Source organism: Hippichthys cyanospilos, chromosome 16 (assembly GCF_059441005.1).
Source record: "Hippichthys cyanospilos isolate Australia breed blue-spotted pipefish chromosome 16, RoL_Hcya_1.0, whole genome shotgun sequence".
Lineage (NCBI taxonomy): Eukaryota > Metazoa > Chordata > Actinopteri > Syngnathiformes > Syngnathidae > Hippichthys > Hippichthys cyanospilos.
The window spans coordinates 4,911,031-4,929,862 of NC_142384.1; the positions used below are offsets into that span (position 1 = coordinate 4,911,031).

The following is an 18,832-nucleotide window of genomic DNA, read 5'->3' on the forward strand; positions in this document are numbered from 1 at the left end:
TCCAAAATTTGCAGTGCACCCTATAGTCTGATGCGCTTTGTGTATGCATTGAGACCCAAAATTTGTCAAAATGTTATCGCGTGACTTTGATAAAACCTCTGCTTGACTGCCTGTCGAACCTTTTCCGACTGAAATAAGGGACCTAAGGGAACACACACAGTACGTAGTGATAAGCCAATCATAGAACATTACGTACATTATGGACACTGTCAGCAAAAAACCAGAGCATTATGCAATTCAAGCAGTATGTCTGCTAATGGCAACAATAGAACAATACAGTACATAATACATGTAATATGTAGCCTAGCGGTTTTCAGCCAATCAGAGAACATTATGTAATACATATGGTATCTAAGCTGACAATGCTGAACTAATCAGACAACTTAACATAATATGCGAAATACACACGCTGGGAGCGCTAAACCATTTGATCACATGACGTACGTTTTATTGCCGACCGCAAGGTTGAGCATTCGCCATTCAATATGGTGCGCGCTATGTATGGGTTAAGTAAGGAAATACACCCCATAGTCGAGACTATACCTCGTAATAGCGTGCACCGTACGGCGCGGAAAATACGGTCTACTGTGTAATATGTGAGTGATTGACTACGACTGGTACCGATATATTAATTATGGTGACGTCTTGACCGTTGAAACTGAACTTTGCCGTAAGCAAACGACACGTACACCGAGCAGGAAAGAAACATGCGAGCTCTTTGCATAACCGTCAACCTCATGTGATTCAGGTCACCCGCTGTAATTTTGCGTTTTCATTTCACCTCTTCAATTGGACTTTATCATGCAAGAAGGGTCACGGCAAGCCACTCGTGATGGGGGTTACGCGGCAGTCACGGCAGCGACCTTGGCCCTCGTCACAAAATGGTGATTTAACGCCTTCCGTATGGTGCATAGCAAGTGAAAACACGCATTACAAAGTATAAGGAGCTTGGCGCTTGAAGACATGTACACACGTACTCGTTCACGCCTCCCAACCTGAGAGCGGGTCTGAAGGTCAGGACGCTCCGTCACTCTGTCACGGTGACAACAGCCTCGCCTCGATTTACACCCCGTCAGTGGGAAAGGCTCGGACACGGAGCGACGGATTACAAGAGGACAAAAGAGGAAAGGCAGAAAGAACAAGAAGTGTGTGTGGGCGAGGGGGAAGCTGAGGTGAGGCTCCGTCCTCCACCTGCCAAGGTGAAGTGACCCATTAGAGCAGATGCTAAACAAGCAGGACCAGCCCTCAAAGACAGCCCAGCAAGATGGAAAGCCACCATCGGGTCCGACGTTCATTTCCACAAATGGCCCACGGATCAGCATCTGCATACCGCCGTATAAGTGGCAGTCAATCACATCCTTTCCCTGTCCCTGATATTTATAGGCTGTAAATCATCCTTCCCTCCATTGAGTGGGACCACAAACAACACACAGCCCCGTTTCTGAGCGTGTTGTGGCACTAGAGACTTTGCAGTGCAAATGAGCTGATTATTAATGGTTGCTCACACCATTCAGATGAAAATGTTTATGTTAATCTGTAAGATGGAACTCAATAGAGAGCCGCCGTTTCAACCCTTGATTGGACTATCCCAATATCGCGTTTAACATATTTTTCAGACTAGTGCTGTTGTCGTGATCACAATACATTAGAGCAGTGCTTCTCAATTATATTTTGCAAAGCCCCCACCCCAGGAAAGAGAAAACTTTTCAAGCACCCCCACCCAATCACCATGCTGACTAAAATAAGATCATTGTCGATAAAAAATTGCATCATACCTAAACCCGTCTCCTTTTTAACATTAACGAAAGAAAAAAGCAATATAAATCAACTTTCAACAACTGTTAATTATTTTTTACAGTGTTTATATGGGTTACAGCTTAGTCTAAATTTGAAAAAAATAACCAAGTGCATCAAAGCCATCAAACCATGTCGAAGTGTCCTCGAGCAAGACACTGAGACCCCAAGGTGCTCCTGATGCTGCTTCGTCAGAAGGTAAATGACCTGTCAATGCAAACCACTTTGAGTACCAAAGCTAGAAAAGCTCTTTATCAGTGAAAGTCCATTTACCACTTACCAAATCCTAAATCCAATACCAAGACAAACCGACAAAAGTAAAAACGCCATTGATTCTGAGGTGATACCGAGAGCTTTTGGAACCCAAGTTGAGGATTGTCGAAATATATGTGATGAGAGGAACTTGCAATTTGGGCTAGTGGGAGACTTAAACAACTCTTTTGAGAGTTGCAACTGGACTCACCCTGCAGATACTCTAAACTTTGAAAGGGGTAGCATTGAAAAAAGACACCAGGGAGCTGAAATTTCACCCAGATTATGACAAAAGTCTAATGTCATCACCACTTAGTTATCATACTATCGGGAGTGTGCCATCTCTCGGTTGAAATATTATGAGAATGATGTAGAAGAAAATGACCCAAAATTGGTCAAAGTACCGCACATGGGTTCAGGAAACTCCATGACATCTGAAGAGAGAATAGTTCTATGTACAGTATTCTTAGTGGATTTATAGTCTAGAACTTGAACTTAGCTAGGACTAATGGTCTGGGACTAGGACATGACTTGTACTCTTTGTCATATTTTTGGATTTATCTTGGACTCGTGATCAGGGAATTGAGACTTGGCTTGGAATCGAACGACTTTGACTTGATTTGGACTTGGCCTTAGAGTACAGGTGTCAAGCTCCTTTGTGTTTTCCAGGTTCCTCTCCCCAGAACACCTGATTCAAATGATTAGCTTGAAAATGATCCTAATCATCTGAACCAGATGTGTTTGGGAGAGAAACATTGAAAATGTGCTAGATACCGGCCCTCAAGGACTGGACTTTGACATCTGTGCCCTAGAGGCTGGTGCGCATCTCTGCTGCTAACTCATTCGTACTGTGTGGTGAACATCCACAGTGAAAAAAAGTTTGGGTGTTTGAAAAGAATAGAAATACCAAGAAACTTTAACAAGAGGATCCTGCATTGATTCAACAGGCAGCAGCAGTGGCCGCCCTTAGACGCACCATTGCGGTCGAAAGCCGTTGCGGCGGTATCAAAAGCGATCATGCGACGCCGTGGGCTCCTCCAGTACAGGTGCCCGAGGATTAAACAGAAGGCATGAAGAGCTCCCCGCTGAAAGAGTGCAGCCGCAGTCAAGGAAGACAAAAAGCCGAGCGCGAACACCGTGCTGTGTGTTTGCCTGCCGGTGTGGAGCAATGGGGAACCCGACAGGCTTTTTTTTTTCACCCCTGACTGCTAAGCTGCCTTGCTGCTGTTTGTCTCAGTCTCATGGCCATTAAAATTCTGTGTGTGGTCGCGTGTGTGCAACAGGGCAGTTTACCGGGGCCACGTCATAACCGCGGTTAGAATCCACCAGTCTAAGCTAATGTGTAAGCTAATGCAAGAGTAAAGGCCTGATTACGAGAACCATTTGGATGAAAAGCACTTCTAGGACATCTTTGATAGCAATTTTGATCACTTCTTTTAAGACGGTTATGCTGGCAAGTTCACTGCTCACCTTTCAAAACTTTAAAATGTAATGCGTAGGTACTGCCGTAAATGTATTCATGAAAATTGTGTACTGTCTTGTAAATGTGTTGACCTTTGGATTACATTTAGTGTGTTTACATCCCTAAAGTAGATGTGGTTTATTGAAGTTTCAGGTTATAGACCAAGTCAAAAAATTGCACAATGGTGTGGAAAGAAAATTGATATTTCCAGTGACTGCTATCCTCGCGGTCCCTGCACGAAATCTGCTGAAATAAGAGAAAAATGTCTTCTTGGGTTAGTTTGCTTTCAATCAGAACATTCCAGATCCAACTGATAATGAATGAGAATGAGAATATCTGCACTGGATGAATGAGAATCTATTGAATGGTATGGTTTCCATTTTTTTTTTTTTTTTTAATAAACTAAAACACTATTTCGCTCTTCACACGAATACATCTGAAAAATCCAGTGAATCAATAAAAAATAGTTGATAAAATAGTTGAATAGTTGATAAAATTTTTGACCAATTTCAGACTTTAATCATGCTCACATTATTTTGAAAATCTGGAAGCGGCACCAACATCAACATAAACATCCAATCATCGTAGGGTTGGAAGGTTGAAGTCATTTTCAGAACTGTAATTTGTGTTATGTTATACGCTACTTTTTTAAATATATATTGCATGTGAAAAATATTGCATGTTGAAAAAAAAACTCCTACTAAAACTACAATTTTGATCAAATCAAATCAAAATCAATTTAAATTTTTGCTGATTATTGGTGCATCTAAGACAAAGAAGACATAAACCACAACTAAGCAATTTGGGATAAAATCATTATGGATGAACCTGCTTGAAAAATAAATAAAAACATATTTAAATAAAAGCCAAAACAAAATAAAAAATAAAGTCTAATTAAAAATCCCAGACTATTATAACCCTGCTAACCACTCATCCACCACTGTTGAATCCATCATTCAAAAATGGAAAAAGCATGGCCCAACTGAAACCTGCCAAGATACTGTTGCCAACCTAAACTGAAAGGCTGGGCAAGGAGGGCATTGATCAGAGAAGCATCCAAGAGGCCCACGGTAACTTTGGATATGTCTTAGAGATCCTCAGCTTGGGGGTATACCTATTAGTCATGCTCTACTTAAATCCAGTCTTCATGGAAAAGTTGCAAGAAAAAAGGCGTTGTTGTAGTAAAAGTTCCAAAGAATCCCCTTCCCAGTTTGGCAAAACCCACGTCGGGGATATTTTCCTCATCCCATTCATGAATTTTAATGCCAACTTCAGGCATAGGCAGGAGGATCCAAATTAGCATTGTTATGCCTTGGTGGAGGTCTGCGCAGTCCTGATTTCCATTCTTCACGCCAAACGTGCCGCGTTGGTGTTCCTCTGGCCGAGGCCGGGCGAGCCTCCGTTCCAACTTCCGACGCGCTCATCCGCAGCCGCTGGCTTCCATCAGTTGTGGAGGGAATTCCCGGCGACTCGTCGAGCTTTGCCGTGTGTTTCCAAGCCTGAAGTGGTCATCATGCACCTGCCAAAGCCGCCGCCGTCCACCCATTCATCACCGGAATGAAGGAAGTGACAGTCCTTCCATTTCGTTTTCCTCGTCTTGTCTTGTCCGCAAACAATGCCGTCTTTGTGGTCACACAGTGCGTGTCTTTTTTCGACATGTACTGTATATAGGTCAGTGTCATGTATGCTGCAGTAGATATTACATTCCATCTAGCTTCAAAGACAGTTGACAGCTCGGATTTGCAGCCACGCGTAGATCTGACGCGTTTAATGTCTGCTACCAGTGCACATCTGCATAAGCAAAAATAGACACTGGGGTTTTCATGTTTACATGTGCAAACCGGCATGTATAAAACGATGATGTGTCAAACAGCGGTTCACCCAGGTGGAAAAAAAAGACAATGAGGGCAAGGAAGATGAGGGTCAAGCAGAGCAAAACACTTCCGAGGTCAGTTTAGAGCTTTAATAGTGGAATATTTTAGTTTTTCTGATAGCCAAATGAAAATTCTATCAGATATCTGGATATTGTGGTAAAAAATATGAATACAGAAGACTAAAAATGCAGTTTCCACTTAACATTTTTTTTTGGTTAGTTTGAGGTGACTTTTTTGTTTACTTAAATCTAAACTGTGTACAGCAGATTGTTTTACTCTCTTGTTATTATTAAATAAATCTAATCAACTGACTTGCCAGCCTAAAAGGTACAACGAGCATCTTGCACTGCTTGTTGTTAACATTGGAGCCGCCACTAATTGCTGGCAACAAGCCGGTATGTAATACAGCACAATATCAATGTGTTTAACTATTTTTTAAATCATCATTATTTATCATAATTAGTAATTGAACCTCAAGACAACACAGTTTTGTTGACATGAGTGCTGCATTATGTCAGCCTTTACACTTTGAGATGCATTCCAGAAACAAACTTATGCCAAGGCATTGATGTCCATAAAATTTGGAAAGGTAAGGTTTATTTTGATGTTGATGCCATGTTATTTTTGTGCAAGGCATAAACAGTTGTTCCTGCAAATTAGCTTGACAAGAGTACACTCGAACGGAGAAAAAAAACAGCCATGAGCATTTTTTTTTTCTTTTTTTACCCAGGTACTCAAATTATTCAAGGATTCGTTTCAACCCAGGTTCAGTGTACTTGGAGCAAGATTAGATTGTTTTGGGACATCGGGTTATAAATGTGTATCTGTTGCATCTCTGATCAAGTCGAACTCAGCAGAGCCCTGAGATTCATCATTTACCATCCTGTGGCTTTTATATGTTACCTGGCAGGGCCATAAAAGTACAAATGCGACTCAATCGGGTAACCACAGCGATTAGTGTGCTCTATTTCCCCCGTTCCTCCATTTCCAGCAAAGTCGTATACACAACCTAATGCTCAAAAGACAATCAATATTGCTTTTGTGTAGTTTTCAAAGGAAGGTTGTGTATGAGCAAACAGCAACATATTGAACCCACTGTATAGATTAAGTGTTGACACATGCCACTTTCATCTGTCAATCTGGAAAAGAGACAAAATACAAAAAAAAAAGACAGGCTCTTGTCAAGATCTTCACAAAAATGTATGTCTGTCTCTGGTAGCTGCTTCCAATTGGGGTGCATCCCCAAAAGATTGTGTGTCTTAGTAGAAACAAGTCGTGAGATTAGTCCAAAATGGCCACTTCATACCAAAATGGCCTACTTCTCGCTAGATTTGACCTTGAAGGTCCATGGGTACAAGAAACAACATCTGCAATGTCTTAAGCTTTGCAAACACTCAAAATGTGTTGTTTAAACCTAGTTTTCATTTAATCTAATGACATATGATTTGCAAAACATGCTAACATCAAAAGTATAAACTTCAACAGACCCGATGAAAAATGTTCACCCTGACCTTTAATGAGTCTTTGCTGGGGGTTGTGTAAGGCATGCCAACAACATGTTAATGCTCACCAGGTCACTTTAATATCACTACTAAATTCCTAATGCTCCAAAAGTGTCGCTTGTAAGTGCAATCATCTCAAAGCTACACTTTCAATCCAGCTTGCGTTTCTCGTTTGACTGCGCTTTCTAAAGGTGCATATTCTGCTCAGGGTTGGTGGGATTTATTCAAAAGACTTGATAGCCGCTGGCAGGAGCTGTAGCATTATCTGATCCCTTCTTGCTGAGTGTTGCACGAGCCCAAACTGCAAATGACATCAGACAGACAGACAGACAGCCTTCCTACCGCTACGTGCTCACTACGTGCTATTTTGGACTTCATATCTTTGGTATATTTGTATGTAGGCTTTGCAATTTCCACCCGGGCCTCATTTTCTTACAATTTGCGCAAAGAGAACAAGGTTAGGCACTGATGTGTGACGTTCTACTTCTGGGGAGTGTGCTCATGAGGTCAACAGATGTCTGGGCAGAGTATGGGGAGTGATGGAGTCAGTGAACCATAGACGCCGTGTTTGTCATTTCCTGATATTGAAGTCCAAGTCTTTAGAGTCTTGACGCTCTTTGTCTTGCATTATAGATGCCAAACCTGGACTTTAATCGGTGACCTTAGACAAAGACATATTTTGTAGAAAGTCCCACAGGAAAATCCTTGGGTACCCATGGGACGACATCACACACTGGTCATCTAAGAAGGCTTTTTTTTTTCCCTGTTTACCAACTTGCGGTCCTTTGTGTAAGGTACAAATTCCGGATTAGGAGTTGTGGTCTACCCAGGGATTTGCTGGCTTGCAAAACAGAAGCAGAGGCCTAACAGTGTCATCCACTGCTCGAGACACTGCCCGTCTTCCATTGTGTCAACAGCAATTTTTATGAGTCTAATGAGGCCTGTCATGATACCATTTTTTTCTGGATGATAAATCTTTCCTGGAATCTATCTCGGTAAATGATTGCATCATGTTTCATTTATTTATTATTATCTTGGATACCTGTGAGATTCTCCTAATCTAAAATAGGTACCATTGCTTAACAAAGAATGATTTCCATGTGTTCCAATCAATTCTCTCCTAATTAGAAGCACACATTATCAAAAATGTGTTATGCATGCAGACTGTTGTGTTTGTATAAAAATACAATACAGTTGTTTCAAGTGAGATGTAATTGTTCTTGATGCACCGCAGGTCTTCCATCAGAGCTGTACAAAATGCATACCTGTGCTGCATAGTCTCGCTGCCAACTGGCGTTCAAAACGGTATCTGGTGCCGGCCTGTTTCGTCAAATTCCTGGCGAGCGTAGTGAATGTTTACATAAACCATAGTGCAGCGAGGCAATTAAATTGTAGGGGAAAAAAAAAAAAAACAAGCACTGCGGACGATTGACTTTAGTGCTTGCAAAAAAGTGAGGTAAGTCTACTTTAAAAATGAGGTCAATTTAAATTATCCACCTCAATGGTCCACCGGAATAATTTTTGTGAAAATCCCCAAATTAGGATATGTTGGGATCATTTCCAATTAAAAAATACAATAATAACAAAGCAATGTTGACTCATTGTCAGATGAAAAAGGCATAACATAGCAGTCCACATATGCAAAGACCATCTTGACCATAGGTCTTAAACTCCAGTCCTTGAGGGTTGCAATCCTGCGTGTTTTCGATGATGCCTTCTTAAACACACCTGATTCAAATGATTAGGATCCTTTTCAAGCTCCTGGGGAACTTGCTGATGAGCTAATCATTTGAATGAGGTGTGTTTAAGACAGAAGCATGAAAAACATGAAAGATTGGTGCCCTCGGGGACTTAAGTTTGAGACCCATGAGATCCTTGACATATAACTCTTCTGCTTGTTTTTGTCCACCACCTAGTGGCCAGAAATAGCTAATGCTTTTTGTGTGCTTAAAAACAACACTGAATCACTGCCTTAGTAGTTAGCGGGCACACGGAGCTTCCCAAAATAAAGGAAAGAACTTCCCCAAAGCACTTTGACTGTATTATCTGAGAAAATGACCTGTTGCTACAAATAATCTGTAGTCGCTTGGTTTTAGTATAAAACACAAGCTCAAAACATGCGCAGTCTGCTTGTCAACAAAAAGAAGACAAAGAAGAAGAACAGGAAGTTATCGCCCTCATAGTAGACAGCTTCACTCTCAAGTATACTCATGGAATATTTTTGAAACATTGTCTACAAGGACATTATTACACCTGTAATGTACATGCCCTATGTAAATGATGAGCAATTTAAAGAAACACACATGCAAATGATAGTTTATCGAGCCAAAAAAATATGTTTCCCATTTTTCTCATTGAACGATAAGTCGATGTAGTAATTATCGTGTCAGACCTACATCTAATTTTCTTAATGGAGTAAGCTGAGTTTTCCGGCACTGGGCTGCAGGGTCCCCACGTTGACGAGTTAAAGTAATAAATCCCACTTCTACACTTCCACCGCTGATGTAGTGTGAAAGCGGATTTTGTGTCATGTCCGTGTTTTGTGACCGGTGTGTTTGTGCCGGACACAAATGGGGACTGAATACAGTTTCCCGTAGGGGAATGTTTGGGGCCATTTGTGTGCATGAATGACTGCCGGTCTGACACACAGAGGTGCACATTCATTCTTATTTACAGTTGCAATCAGGTTCAATTTTCCGTACCGGTGTTCCGGCTCAGCAAGGCTGCCCCCGCGCACCCCCAATTCCGCTGCTTTCACTACCATAAATCTTAAGGTGCTAACTTATTTGTGGAGACAGGGCGGGAGAGGGTTTCCGGCAATCAGCAACGGGTCGGCTCACGTGCGCCCGCAACCGGGCATGCCCCGGGCTATGGTGGCTCACTGTTTGTACGGGGTCTAATTAGCGCACATGCGCACACCCTCCGACTAAACACTGGCACGATCAGCTCTGTGTCGCCCGTGGCTGGCGAAGCAGACGGATCAATATGTCTGATCAGGCCTTTTTCATCAAGTGAAATGAAAGCGCTTTGTCTTCACCTTAAAGGCTGTGGGTGCACGCTTGTGTGTGTGCGTGCGTGCGTGTGCGTGTGTGTGTGTGTGTGTGTGTGTGGAAGGGAGCCCATATAATGTGGCTGCATTAGGGAACTATAAAGATAAATAACAGCAGGCTCAAAGCATAAGTCATCCTGTCAGAGAAAGAGGTTTTAAGACCGGGAAACTTTGGGTTTTTTGCTAAGCAAGCCCTACCACTCCAATCCCTTGCAGATACCTCTTCACTTGCTTGCAATCTCGTTTTCTTCATGCCTGGGATATTTTTAGTATTATTAAGTATGGCCTCGCTAAATCCATCAAGCTATCTTGCTAGTGGCTGATCATCTGTCATGCTAGCATTTGTCTACATGTATGTTGGCTAGTAGGGCTGTGGGTATTGGTTCTTAAAAGTGTATTGTGACATACAGTATTGCAATACACCAAAGGCATATTGCAAAACCTATTGAGATATACTGGGCAATGTTTGGTTAAAAAAAAAAAAAAAAAAAACCTATGGCATATACATTAAAATGACAAAAAAAAAAACAGAAGAAAATTATTAAAATATATAAATTCTATTTATTGTTTTTCAGAAGCCGAATATCAATTGACATCTCTGAGCACAAGTTAAACATTCTTTTCTAAAAAAAAAAAAAAAAAAAGCATGTAACTTTTTTTTATTTCAAGCATGCTCTTGACTGTGTTAAATATGTCCCCAGCATTTGGGAATACTCTTTCAGATGTTACTCATGTTGCAGGAATACACAGGTAGCACTTTGCAACAAGTTTCCACACAGGACAGTGGTGACCGTGCTCTTCAACCGTAATAGAAACAGATCTGTGAACATCACTCGCCTTGGTGAAAAAAAGTACATCAAAAAGCAAAGAGAAACCTATTGTAATTCATCAAAAACTGAGAAACTTCGAGATATGGTTACTTCTGGAATATAGAAAAGAATACAAAACAAAATAAAACAAAACAAAACTTGAAATCTCAAAATTCCCATTTGAATTAAACGCAACATGAAATTCTACTGCTCTTTAACATGGCTGCTCGGATATTATTGCACTTCTCGGGAACACAAACAAGAGTTTGCTGCGGACAACTTGAACAGGAGGAATTTTTTTTTCTGCTGTTTGTCAGTTTAGTGAAAGGTAGTGTATTGTTGTTTGTTCCTCTTCCAGGGCCGGAGTTGCCCTCCGGGGTAGACGGCTCTCACACGTTGGCTCTCTCAACAACTTCCACTTCTGCCGCCTATGCTCCTCCTTCACATCCCCTCTCTCTTTCTCTCTCTCTCTCTCTCGCTCACTCGCTCTCCATTCATACCATACATGCAACACTATTGTAACATTTAATGTCATATTTTGAAGCGCTTGGAATGATTTATGTGTAAAACACGATTCATAATTAAAATTATGATACAAATGCCACTCCCGAGTGGATTGATAAAAAAAAAAAAAAATTCTGAAAATGAGGCGGTTCAAAATCAATACGTTGTATATCGCAAAATGAATGTTGTATTTTGGAAAATGAATGTTGTATTGCAATAAAAGTATTGCAACACTTCTTTATTGCAATGTATCGATATATTATCGCCCAGCCCTACTGGCTAGTATGGATGTAGGTATATATGTCTGTCTGTCTGTCTGTCTGTCTGTCTGTCTGTCTGTCTGTCTGTCTGTCTGTCTGTCTGTCCATCTATCTATCTACAGCAGAGCAGAGCTTTTCAAATAGTGGGGCAGGCCCCCCTGTGGGGTCACGAGGTGATGCTGGGAGGGAAACGTAGATAACCCCAGGCCTTGTCTACATGTAACTGCCTTATTTGAACCCGCGTTATCGCTGCATAATCTCTCCATTGTAGCCAAACTCTATCCAATCAGAATGAATCTCTGCCTCTGATGTGTCCAATCAGAAAGAACTTTCACCTGTGACATCTTCAGCATCTGTGTCTTTGGCGAGAAAAAGAGTAGCACAATGACCTAATTTCCATTTACCTGCTCCGTGCAGACAAGCCCTCAGACTGACCTGTATAAATGCTGTAAAAAACAATGAAAAATGATTTGTATTGCTTCTTTCTTTTGTTAATGTTAATAAATAATAATGTTAATAATTTTCATCATTTTTTTTTTAAATTTTGAGGCAGTTTAGTGCACTTGTAGATGTAACCTGTAGAAACACGCTATAAAATAGCGGTTGTTGAAAGTTGATTTGTATAGCTTTTTTCTTCTGTTAATTTTAAAAAGGACACTTTTTTTTTTATAGATAACATTGTTATTTATAGTCAGTACATTGAGTGTGGGGGAGCGTGAAAAGTGTTCTCTATCCTATGGGATGGCTTGACAAAATATATTTGAGAAGCACTGATCTGCAGTAACATATTTTCAACATAACACCGGCACACTTGGATTCTTAAAATACTGCTCTAACACAACAGTAACATTCCTGATTGTGTTTACGAGTGGAGAGTGCTCTCTGGTGGCAAATAAAAAGCAGTTAAAAGTCCAAATCATTTTTTTAATAGCATCTTCTGTCGCCCTTTGCTTACAGTAGGATTCCCCCCGATGGCTAGTAAAAAAAACGGCAGATACTGTGCACTGGACAATACGGGTTTCAAAGCGTGAGAGAAAAAAAAAAAACAACAACTTTGAATATTTATAATTTTATTATTTAGTAATCTGTGGCATTAAATAGAGTTTTTTCACCCACATGAATGTACATCTACTGTAAATGTTTGTGAAACATTAGCTTGTGGGAGCAAGCTGTAAATTCCAGACGATCGCCACAATTTGTATAACCGTTTGTTATGACAGTCACTTGATGGGTGTTCCATTCAGAATGTGAGCGTGAATGGTTGTTTTTCACTCATTTCCCTGAACAGAATAAATGCTGTAGAAAATAGATGGCTTGTTTTAGCTCCATAGTGGTTTTAGTGAATTTGACTACAATGTCTGGAAGGAGGGTGTCATTTTTCAACATATCACAGCTAAATTCATGCATATGCAGGAAGGTGGGTAGCAAAATGATGGTGTCGAATTTGGAGCTAATCCAAATTAGAATTGCTGGGCCTTGGCGATGGTCTTGCGCTCTACTGAGTGCCATTCTACTTTTTCATTATTTCCTCAGCTTTCCTGCTTCCTCTTGCCAAAGGCCTCGCGCGGACGTGTCCGTCCGTCCGTGTGTGCTTCATTTACACTTTACTCTGTTCCGTGCAAATTGCCCCTCGCTGCCTCTTTGGCTTCAACACATCCATTAGAAACAAAAGAATAAAGCATTTTTTTCGACCTCTCTCTTTCATTTGGCAGTAATAACTTATTCTGAGCTCCTCTGCTGACCCTTAAGAGCTCAGGCATTGTCTACACGTAACCAGGCCGACTTAACCCCAAATAATTCTCCATCCTTTGTGTGTAAAAAAAAAAAAAACGAAAAAAACATGCATATAGCTTTGTTTATTTATATGTAATGGCTCTACTCTATTTATGCGTGTGGGGTATGAGTGATTAAATAGCCCTGGTATAGAAAATGCACTTGGGAACTTCAATTTTAATGGGAAAAAAAAAAATACAATGCATGTATAGGCGATAGGGCAAACCAGAGACATTTTCTGCCGGTTTGCAAAATTCCCGGTTACGTGTAGACTATGCCTCAATCAGGGCAAAAAATGAAAACGTCTCACACAGAGAGCTCATTTCCTGCAAATTTCAGCAATTATGTTGACATTACCAAATGGCTTTTTTCTCTGTGTCCAGTAGATGATGTGCCACCTTACTTCAAGATGGAACCCCCTCAGATCCAGGTTCACCTGGAGGGCAACCGTCTGGTCCTCACCTGCATGGCGGAGGGCAGCTGGCCGCTGGAGTTCAAGTGGATCTACAATGGCACCGAGCTCACACGCTTTTCTTTGGAATACAGGTGAGTCCTCGTTTAATACCTAGCTCACGGTTTTTAGTGTTCTCTACACGTCTTGCTATTATTAGCTGCCTGCAGCGGCATTTTATTGGAAGTAATAGCTCCCATACAGAGCTCCCAGCCCCGTCAATTTATTCAGTTGAAATGAGTTACAGTATGAGAATAAAAGTTAGGATAAACGTTGCAAAATTATAAGAAAAACAATGTTGCAAAATTTTACAAGTAGGACCAAAAGACAATGGTAAAGTTGCCCAATTTAAAACAATTTAGAAATCAAAAAGCGTAGTAATATTCAGACAGCAAAAATAGGGGAGGTTTTGAGGATAAATTAGTAATTTCACAAGAAAAAAATTTCCCCCAAATTCCCAATTTAATTATATATATTATTATAATAATTATTTAATTTATATATATATATATATATATATATATATATATATATATATATATATATATATATATATATATATATATATATTGTTATGAAAATTGTTATGAATATAAATTTGTAATTCTTTGTAATTCTGAAATATCTCTGATATTGTACATCAAGTTTAACTGATCAGGCAGTTGTAACGTATGATTTTTTATCAACTCATTTTATTTTACTTTTACATGTTGCATTTCTTTCAGAATACAAATTGTTTAGTTATAAGAAAAAAAATGACAAATACTGTGAAAAACCTTGTAGCTCAATTTTTGGAACATTGAATGCCAAATTTAACAGATGAGCTCCCAGTTGTAAAATGTTTGTTTTTTGCAAACAGATTTTATATTTTAGCGAAAAGCGGCACTTCTGAATTTTACTTGAAAATAGTTTTGTTTTGTATTTTTTAATTAGGCTAAATAAATATTCCTGATAGAATTATTATTTGACAGCTGTGTTGGGAAAAATGCTTCCATGAATGTCTTGCAGCAACCGCATTTAATTGTAACTAATAGATGGCATTCTGAGCTCGTGTCTTGTGAACGTATTCATGTTGTAACCCCTGAGCTCCAGCATCTTGTGTTCAGGGAATCATCAAATGTATTCAGATTTGAATCTCTGGTCACATTCAACATGCATGAGCTGTTTCCTCTCCCTGCACGACAATCACACAAAGCATTTTTAGTTTTTTATAAATCACAAAGTGCGAGCGTGGGCGTGCTGCCATGCTCCATCAGCAGTAAGACACTGTTTCACCGGCCACTGAGTTCTTGTGGACGCGTATGTGCGCTTGTTTGTTTTGATACTGCTTTAGTCAGCTTGTGCTTAAGAGAATCAATTATTCCTCCAAAAACAAAACAACAAAGTTAAATCATGTTCCGGTTGTGCTAACAAGACCTCACTGCCAATATGTGCACAGTATCACATCACCATGGGTAATAGTTTTTCCTATAATTACCATATTTTTCAGACTATAATCCGCAACTTTTTTCTCATGAGTTGAACCCTGCAGTTTATAGTCCGGTGCACTTTGTCAGCATTTTTTTTTCTTTTTTTCTTTTTTTTTTGCTAGCTACCAGGAGACAATCCACCAGTAAAGCAAATTTATGTGTCTGCTCAGTATGTGAATTTATGGATATTGTGAAATATAATAATGTTGCTGCTCAAAAACAGTTTAAAAAATATCGCACTTAAAAATTACGTATAAATTCAATAAGATCTTGTATAAAAGTTTGTAAAATGTAGGTTTTTTTTTTCACAACAGGGGACTTTTCACTATCGCAAATCTTTGTTTCAGATGTGAACATAAAAACATGTACTGTTATGTGTACTCTAGTTTTATTCCAATAGTACTGTACATAACTATGAACATTCATTTATTTCTTTTAACATTTACAGTTCTTCTTTGTGTTTTGGTTTTAGAAAGTCATTGATGTTCTTTTGATTTCTAACACACAGTGCCCCTGGCAGACACACACTTACACTGACCTCCATGTTTGAGAAGAGAAGTTGTTTTTGATGTCGTAAGGTGAAAAAAATGGTGTAAATAGGGGACAAAAAATGTCATGGTCCACGTTGTAAGGTGGAAAAAAACATAAGGCAGGGACGTCATAAACCGGGGCTCTGCTGTACCACCTTTCAAGGTAAATATCTGATGTTACGACCTGGAATTTATAATGCGGTTCACGTGTCCATGACAAAAAATAACTTTTTTTGTTCAATGTTTGCTGGTGCACCTCATATAGTGGTGTGGCTTACTCTTGTTCTTAAATTAAATTGCTCTTAATTTAATTCAATTCCACACATACATCATTAATATTCCAGAGATGGGCATATAACACATTTTTGCAGGTCTATCGTTCATTGGATGAGAGCACATCGTTTCTTGTTTTTTTTTCGGTATCTTGTCATTCATCGGCAAAACCGGTGTCCATCAATGACGGGCTGAGACAGACTCTTTCAGTTGCCGACGGACTCCACCCCTCTACCGGAATACAATGACGAACAAAAACCTACTTTTCGTCAATTCTTATTTGGTCCTTTCATTTTTGTAGGTTCCCGCCATTTGTCGTTCGTCGTCAAAATGGGAGTTTGTTCAGTCTGTTTTTGTTTTCATGAAAAAAAAAATTTCGTTTAATTTTGTGTCGTAAATAATTTGTTTTTGAAATTTTTGTTTTAGCGTCAAATACAACAGCCATATCCCATCAATGCGTAGTTGGTCTTTTTCTTGGGTTTCTCCTCTTTATAAAAAAATGTAACGACGAGCGTGATTTGGTATTTTTGTTGAATCGCTGTATTTTACTGGAAAATGATCGTCATATCATTTTCAACTATCATGGAAATGTATGACAACAGTCAAAAGAAAATACATTTTATTTGATTATTTTAATTTAATTTAATTTGAATTTAAAGATTATGGCCAAGTATTGGCCACTCGTAGTTTCAGTTGTCGTTAAAGTGTTTTCAATTTCAAGAGTTTTTTACTTTTTTTGGATCGGCTATTTTGTTAATCTTAGTTAAGTGCACCAACCTTGGCCATGTTTTTTACATTTGCAAATGTAAAAAAAAAAAAAAACAACATCCTAATACTAGTCATAAATTTACCAATAAAAAAAAGAGTAATTCATTTTTGTGAATAATAAGTGCCGTGTATCATAAAAACATCGCTTTGCGCTCTCAGGTGGCTCGGTGCGATTACCGCCACAAACGGCGCATGCACATTGGCACCCCTCTCATTCATCCCGCCGCCGCCGCCGCCCCCGCCCCCTTTTCTGATCCTGGTCGTTTGGCACTGCGCTCACGTGGCTTCCAGCTCCTGCTTGCTATTCCTCCCCAGCTCCCATCAAAGAGGCCAACTGGAATCCATTTAATCAGACCCCCGCCATCACGCTGAATTGCAGCAAAGGGGGCGGCGGCCGGGCGACGCCGGGGCCAAAGTCCACAATGGCGAGTGTGACCGGTGCAAAGCAATTAAAAAGCCGAGTCAGCTGCCAGGTCAGGAAAACACGAATGCGTGGCGTGGAGAGAGCTCATGTATGATGGATACATTGCAGGAGGAATTCCATCATGCCGGCAACTCTGCTCCGGTGGAGTTGAATTACTGCTCTGTATTAGCTATAAAATGCATTTGCATTCGCCAACAGGTGTGTGTTTGCCGAGCCCTGGCTTCACACAGGATTTAGAACATGGAGGATCCAGTGACAAATGTGACTGCCAGTCTGGCTGGTGATGGATGAGTGCCACTGGTAATGTGTAATATTGCACGGTGCGGTGTTGCATGCAGGTACCTGATCCCCTCGCTGGACCGATCCCACGCCGGCCACTACCGCTGCATCGTCAGGAACCGAGTGGGGGCCATCATGCAGTGCAGCACTGAAGTGAGGGTGGCCTGTGAGTGTCCCCTTTTTCTTCGAGGCATTCGTACTTCATGTTCATTCATTCCTACTGTGCAATGCATACATACCAAATTTAAAATCTATGAATGTAGGTGTGACAGAGGAAGTTTTGAATATACTAATTACTTATCCATGCATGCAATATATGGGATTTAAAATATATTCTATGTATATTTGTCCTACTTACAGTACATCGTGTAAATGAATGCCTAGCATTCATTACATACAGTGTATATATATATATATATATATATATATATATATATATATATATATATATATATATATATATATATATATATATATATATATATATATATATATATATATATATATATATATATATATATATATATATATATATATATGATGATGATGTCAATATATATGTACATTCATTAATGCCTACATGCATGAATGCGTATATACATGTAAGCATGAATACTATACATACATACATACATACATACATACATACATACATACATACATACAAATTATACATACATGCAATGCATTCATGTGGCCTATACATTCCTCCATGTGACTGGGGATGGAAAGAAGGACTTTGAATTTTGAAATCCGAAATGCTCATCATCAACATTACAGTAGAGTATATGGATGAATCACGGTGACATAAAGATCGTCACAAACGCAATCTTGTGCTCATGCTTTTTTTATCCCTCTGCTATATTGCTCTGCTACAAGCCAGTTGATTAGGTACCCCTCCCAATTGTGCCCTCTCGCAGACATGAGCAGCTTCGTGGAGGGCGAGCGTTCGCAGACGGTGTCGCAGGGTGACGGGGCCCTAATCCACGCGCCCCGCATCCACAGCTTCCCCAAGCCTCAGATCACGTGGTTCCGCGACGGTCGCAAGATTCCCTCCAGCAGCCGCATGTAAGCCAGCCCCTGCCGACCTCAACTTTTAGTGTTTCTTTACTGGAAAGTTCCGCATCCATTGTGAGTCACATGCTGCCGGAATCGCCTCGCCATGATAAAGTGGGTTATTATAGCGCACCTATTGACTGCGCCAGCGCAATGATTGAAGGCTGGCCACGTATCCAGCAGCAGGGGAACCAATTAGAGCCAATTGGACAAAAGGGCCTCAATTGATGCTACCTTTGACTGACGGCTCTCACCCTTCACTGGCTTTGTGGATTCCAATCACTTGTTGCATGTGTGTCTTTG

General features: G+C 40.1%; 1 protein-coding gene across 6 annotated transcripts in view; it reads left to right on the plus strand.

Annotated features, from left to right (window-relative positions):
* LOC148410257 (protein sidekick-2-like) overlaps window positions 1-18,832 on the plus strand; it is a 167,354-nt gene that overhangs the window by 84,570 nt on the left and 63,952 nt on the right. For 4 of the 6 annotated variants that reach the window (XM_088437266.1, XM_088437268.1, XM_088437269.1 and 1 more), the window contains exons 2-4: window positions 13,663-13,825; window positions 17,533-17,639; window positions 18,394-18,541. In XM_088437266.1, coding sequence (XP_088293392.1) covers window positions 13,663-13,825; window positions 17,533-17,639; window positions 18,394-18,541 — 418 coding nt within the window. The remainder of the gene's footprint in view (window positions 1-13,662; window positions 13,826-17,532; window positions 17,640-18,393; window positions 18,542-18,832) is intronic. The other 2 variants (XM_088437267.1, XM_088437270.1) reach the window with 1 other exon arrangement.